Raw genomic sequence first — 5,346 nt, forward strand, 5'->3', positions numbered from 1 at the left:
GGAAAGAGAGGAATCACAAATCCGCATAAATAATTTCAAGATTGTTCAGGTGTAAACCGAAAACGCGATCAAAAATTAAAGTGGAAGAATAAGGCTTTTAACTGCTTATTTCATTGTCGGTGTACAGGACGCCGCACTGTTTAATCATTTTCTGGCGTACATTCAATTTGAAGTCCAAAACCAGTCATTGAATTGGAAAAATAAAATTCTTAATCAAATTTTCTTTTCTTGATTTGTGTGCACCTACCGCGAAGACCAAGATTGTTTACTTTTTGCTCTTTGGTCTGACAGTCTTGGTCTGACAGATTTGGTCTGACAGCTTTATCATGGATTTTGCTCTGGCCTAGGCGAGGGATAGGACACAGCACCTTCCTGGGTACAAACTAAAAAAAGTGTCAAACGAAAAAGTGACCAACCACCGGGGATTGAGTGTACGTTCAAACGGCCAGGCCCACTGCGTAAAGTTTACGCAAAGATGATTCATTGAACTGGTTTGAGTTTGAACACAGGATGTTCAAACAGCAACACAGTTCTGAATCATCAGAGGAGGAAGAAACGTTGGGCATCAACTGATTAGGCTCATGCTGACTACCGTTTTCAGATCACCAACTCACCTATGTGAACATCGTAGTGAATCGGACTCTCCAGCTCCAGGATGGCGAGGTCGTTCTCGAAGGTGGCCGCGTCGTACTGCCGGTGCACGATCACCCGCTTCACGTTCTTCGTCACCGATCGGCGCGCCTCCAGGTCGCTCGAGATGTCAAACTCCCCAAACACTGCCACCAGCGAGGCCAGGAAGCTAGAAACGAGAATCGAAAGAAAGCCCAAGTGGTTAGAGGAACTGACCGGTTGATACGGGGAGGCGGAGAAGGCATTACCCTGGCTGACAATGGGCAGCCGTTATGACGTATTCGTTCGTGATGAGCACGCCGCCGCACTTGTTCTTGGTGAACAGTCCGAGCCAGGTCGACTCGCGGACCAGCACCTGCCAGGGCCACTCGCCGAACTTGGCCGCCTTGCCGCCGACCACGCGCGCACTCTTCATCAGTGGCCGCTGACCGCACACTATTTTGGGATGAAAGTTGGGGTTAGAACAAGATTGTACAAAATGACGTCAGCGCCTTTGGCTTACGTATTTTCCGCGACCCCTGCAGATCTTGGCCCGTCTCGTTGGTCTCCTCGCCGACGTCCTCGTCCTCTTCCTCCTCCTCCTCGACGACGTTCTCCTCCTCGTCGATGATCTCGTCCTCCGGGGCCGGTGTCGTGGTGGTGGTGCTCGTCGTCGTCGTCGTCGTCGGTCGCTTCGTGGTACGCTTCGTCGCCTATAAGACCGGAGGGGGTGGGTGACGTTTCTTGAACTGAGAGAGACAAAACGCCACCTTGATCCTGGGGGACCTTGGGGGGAAACGGTGCGGAGGGAGTTGGGGGGTGGGGGGCGGTACTTACCTTGGTGGGTTTGCGGGTTGTGGTCACCGTCACGGGTTCGGTGTCGGCGAGCGTCGGTCGGCTGGTGGGCTTCTTCGTTCCGGAAGGCTTCTTCGAGGTGGATGTCCGCACGGGCTTCTTGGTGGTGGAAACGGGTTTGGAGACCGTTGTGGGTGGTCGCTCGAAGTCGGCGGATGGTTTCGAGACTACGCTAGTGGGGGGCTTTGGTCGGGTTGAGGTTGAAGAGCTGGATGGTTTCGGTTTGGAGCTGGACGGTTTGGCTGGTTTTGTTGGGCTGGCATTGGACAGCGATGTGGTCTGCACTGGTTTGGAGGATGATGAGGTGGAAGGTTTGGTCGAGTTGCTGGGCCGCTTCTTGGATGGTTTCTTCGATGGCTTCGGCGATGGTCGTAGGGTTGTGGAGGCAGCATCCTGCTGGATGACGGAAGGCTTCGTGGTCGTTGGCTTCTTGACACCGGTCGAAGAGGTTGACGTTCCGTTGGAAGGTTTCTTGCTGCCGCTTGGTCGCTTCTTCTTCTTTTTGGTCACTGGCTTGCTCGTGGAACTGGTAAGCTTGATTCTTTCCGTGGTGGTGGTCGCTTCGGTTGTGGTTGTGGTCGTACTCAACGTAAGGTTCTTTCGCTCCTTCAAGATGGCTTCCAACTCGTCAAAGTTTCCGTTGAACGTGGCGACAATCTTGTTGACCAGCATGTTGACCTTGTCCTCGTCCTTGAAGTTGTCGTTCTGGATCTTGGTCATGTTGGTCATCATGGTCGAGTCGGTGAGGTTGAGGTTGGGGTTGCGCACCGGTGGGAAGTTGTTGATGTCATCGGGAGTGGTGTAGAGTTCGTTCTTGATAGTCGACGATTCGATCGGCTGCGCGGCGATGTAGATCTGACTGGGTTGAACGTTCGGTGGGATGCGGTTCATGGATGGATAGCCGGCCGTTGGTCCGTAAGGAGAGTACGTGGATGAAGCGAAGCTGTTGAGCATCTGGCTGTTGTCGACAAGGGTGTAGATGGCAGTGGATGAGACCGTGGGTCTGGCACCGGGTCGTTTGGTGACTCCGAAGTAGCCCTCATCTTCGAAGTCGGCCAGCGAAGACACGTACACTGGTGGTGGGGTATTTTCGTAGAATCCTGGCCGTTGATTGCCGATGGGACTGGTGAGCTTCTGGTTCCACGTGCTGGATGTTACGAGTCCGGGAACGGGTTTCGGAGTGATGTGAACGGTTGGGGACGGGTTGTCCGACGCGCTGGAGATGTGGACGTAGTTTACGTTGGCCAGCGCTGGCGGGGACTGGTGGGACAGTGTGGACGATTGGACGATGTATTCCGGTAGTTGGATGGTGGAAGAAACGGGACGCTGCTTGGTGGGCGTCACTTTCTTGGTGGGTTGAACAGTAGAGACTGCAACAGGCGCTGCAGGTGGTCCAGTAGAGACGGTGTAGTACCCGGACGAAACGGCATGCTCGCCTTCGCTAGTGATGAGGACGGGCCGCTGAGATGGCGGCGGTCCAGCTGTGATGACAATTTTGTTGGGTGGTGGACGAACGGTCGATACGTCGATAGCTGGTTCGTTTTGCGTCACAGCCGTCGTACCGTATCCGTTCGTCAGTAAGGTAGCTTGGACTACAACCGGTTCCAGAATGGGCCGTCTCGTAGGCTTTGGACTGTACACGTAGCTGGTCGAAGGGACCTTAGTGGATAGCTGGGTGGTTGGTGGGCTTGTCTTTTGGGGTTTTGTGATGTAGAAGCTAGTCGGCCCGTACTTGTCGTAGTCGATCGACGAGGTCGCGTACGTTACTGCGGCGGAAGTCGTGTCGGGTTCAGTCGGCTCAGCACTGGTCGTACTGGGAGTTCTCGTGCTTGTCGTCGTGGTGGTCGTCGAAACAGTCGTCGTAAGGATTGCGTCTTGCTTGGTCTCCTCCTCGTCCGTATCGTACTGAGGTCCAAGGTTCGTGTCGTTCAGCATCAGTATGATCGAGTTGATCGAGTGAATGTTGTTAACCGAAACGGTCGGCTTCGAGGTTTGGTTCTCGCTATCTTTGGAGTCACTAGAAATGGTATGTACAAGTACGTATTTGTTTGGTTCGGTTGCTTGCGTTGGCTTAGGCTTAGGTTTGAACTGGGGCTTTGGAGGGGTGATTCTGATTGGTTTCTCTGTGGTCAGCACCTCCGTGGCGATTTCTTCGACGTCGAAATCGGCAGGATTGGCGTAACTTTGGTCGACAGCACCGTTTTCGTTGATCAGCACCGTTTCGGCTTCCGGATGGGTAATGTCGCTGTGGTCAAACAGTTGATTCTCCTGGTAGATCTGATTCGCAATGATCTGCACTCCGGTTGAGGTTATGTCCGTGCTCGACTCGTAGCTAGGAGCGGACGGGGCCGTATTCGAGTCCGACACTTCATCATTGTACGCATTCAACGAGGTAGGAATCTCCGAACTGTACACATTGTGGTTATTAATCTGCACAAAGGAAACATCTTCCTGAATCGGTGGTGGTGGCACGGTCGTAGCGATCTCGATCTCTTCCGACTTAATATTAGACGTCGACGGTGAGTACACCGAAACAGCTCCGTTCGCCATCTCGTACTTGTGCGAGTTCAAGCTGTTCAGCACGATATCCTCGTCCAGATCATCGTTCGTAATATAATTGTTGTGCAACTTGTCAAACACCGGCTTCTTCCGCTTGATCTTCAGTGGAGCGCTCGTCGACCCATCCTTGCTCGGAGACTCTTCCAGCCTAACCGGCTCGTACGATACCATCGGATTGTACCCCGAAGCACTCAACTGACTGCCAAACTTCTCGTACTGGCTGGCAATCGCCGAACTCAGCGGCGACTGCGACGTGCTGTCCGCCTCGTCGGCGTTCGTGTAGTTGATCATCTCCAGCAGCGAGTCCGTCGAGGCGGCCACCTCGTTCGACAGCGGCAGCTCGCAGCACGTCCCGAACAGGAACCCGTCCATACAGGCGCCCACGACCTCGCCCTGCCGCTGGAAGCACTCGTGGTTGAACATGCAGATCGTTGGTCCGCGCCGCTCCGAGTCACGCTTCAGCAGGGACCGCGTGGCGTTGCAAAACTTGGGCGTTATCCGGTACCCGCCAAAGAGCTTTCGGCTATCTGGAAAGGAGACACGAAACAAAAGCAAACAAATTAGCCCTCATTAGCGTTCAATTAAGCAGGGAGGCAGGGCAAATTGAATGAAAGTGACGTACATTTTACTTTATCAATTGAGCTGAGCAAGCTTTAACAGCTTCTTCGGGGAGCGCTCATCCAAATTTAATATTCGCTGCTCGCGTTTAGGCCTCGAATGGAGTGAAAAATGCATGGCGGGAGCAGAAAGTTTCTACAGCAGCACAAGATCGGTGGAACGTGCCTGGAATGCCCAAAGTGGATACTGTTTTTTTGCTCATCTTGGGTGGGTGATAAAATACAAAAGTACACAGCTGGGATTTGAGGCACGGAAAATACTGAATAAGTAATGCAAAATTGTAGAAATACCTTATAAATTTTTCAACTAAAATATCCAATACTGTGTTTTAATCCAGGTAACACAAACTGTATAACAATCCATGGACATTGGACATTGAGTCAGGGGATGAAATTGTGGTATTAAATCACATCAACAACAACAAACTTTTTCAGGCGTTCAATTTCCGTGCTTGGCACACTATCCCGGGGATCCGAACCCGGAAGCCAAAAATCCATAACCTACCAAGCGTGGGCAGACCACGTTGGTCCTCTCCTCCTAAACCATCCATCCTTCTCCACCACCATCGCAACGCCAGTTCCGAGAACGACCCTCCGGAAAAGGCCGCATTTATTCCGTGGAGTAAAATTAGCCTTGAAATAAAATTCAATTGACATACGTTGCTTTTATTGGATTGTGGATCGTTCTCCGAAAGAAACCCCCCTC

The 5,346-nt window shown here is 52.4% G+C and overlaps 1 protein-coding gene across 1 annotated transcript; it reads right to left on the reverse strand.

The window, feature by feature from the left end:
* Positions 1–437: 437 nt before the first annotated feature.
* Positions 438–4,541, reverse strand: LOC120431033 (serine protease filzig-like). The gene is made up of 5 exons (XM_039596186.2): positions 1,447–4,541; positions 1,133–1,322; positions 879–1,065; positions 615–799; positions 438–454 (listed from the first exon to the last, which is right to left on the reverse strand). Exons 1-5 carry the CDS (start codon positions 4,444–4,446, stop codon positions 438–440), a joined length of 3,579 nt encoding a protein of 1,192 aa, XP_039452120.2. The 5' UTR covers positions 4,447–4,541.
* Positions 4,542–5,346: the final 805 nt, after the last annotated feature.

This window comes from Culex pipiens, chromosome 2 (assembly GCF_016801865.2).
Source record: "Culex pipiens pallens isolate TS chromosome 2, TS_CPP_V2, whole genome shotgun sequence".
Taxonomy (NCBI): Eukaryota; Metazoa; Arthropoda; class Insecta; order Diptera; family Culicidae; genus Culex; species Culex pipiens.

Bases quoted from the DNA above. Each gene is read 5' to 3' on its own strand.
- LOC120431033 (XM_039596186.2), bottom strand. From the start codon at position 4,446: ATGTTCAACCACGAGTGCTTCCAGCGGCAGGGCGAGGTCGTGGGCGCC. The intron at 1,323-1,446 runs GTAAGTACCGCC...CCGGTCTTATAG, and splicing joins CAACCCGCAAACCCACCAAG to GCGACGAAGCGTACCACGAA. The intron at 800-878 runs GTAATGCCTTCT...TCTCGTTTCTAG, and splicing joins GCTGCCCATTGTCAGCCAGG to CTTCCTGGCCTCGCTGGTGG.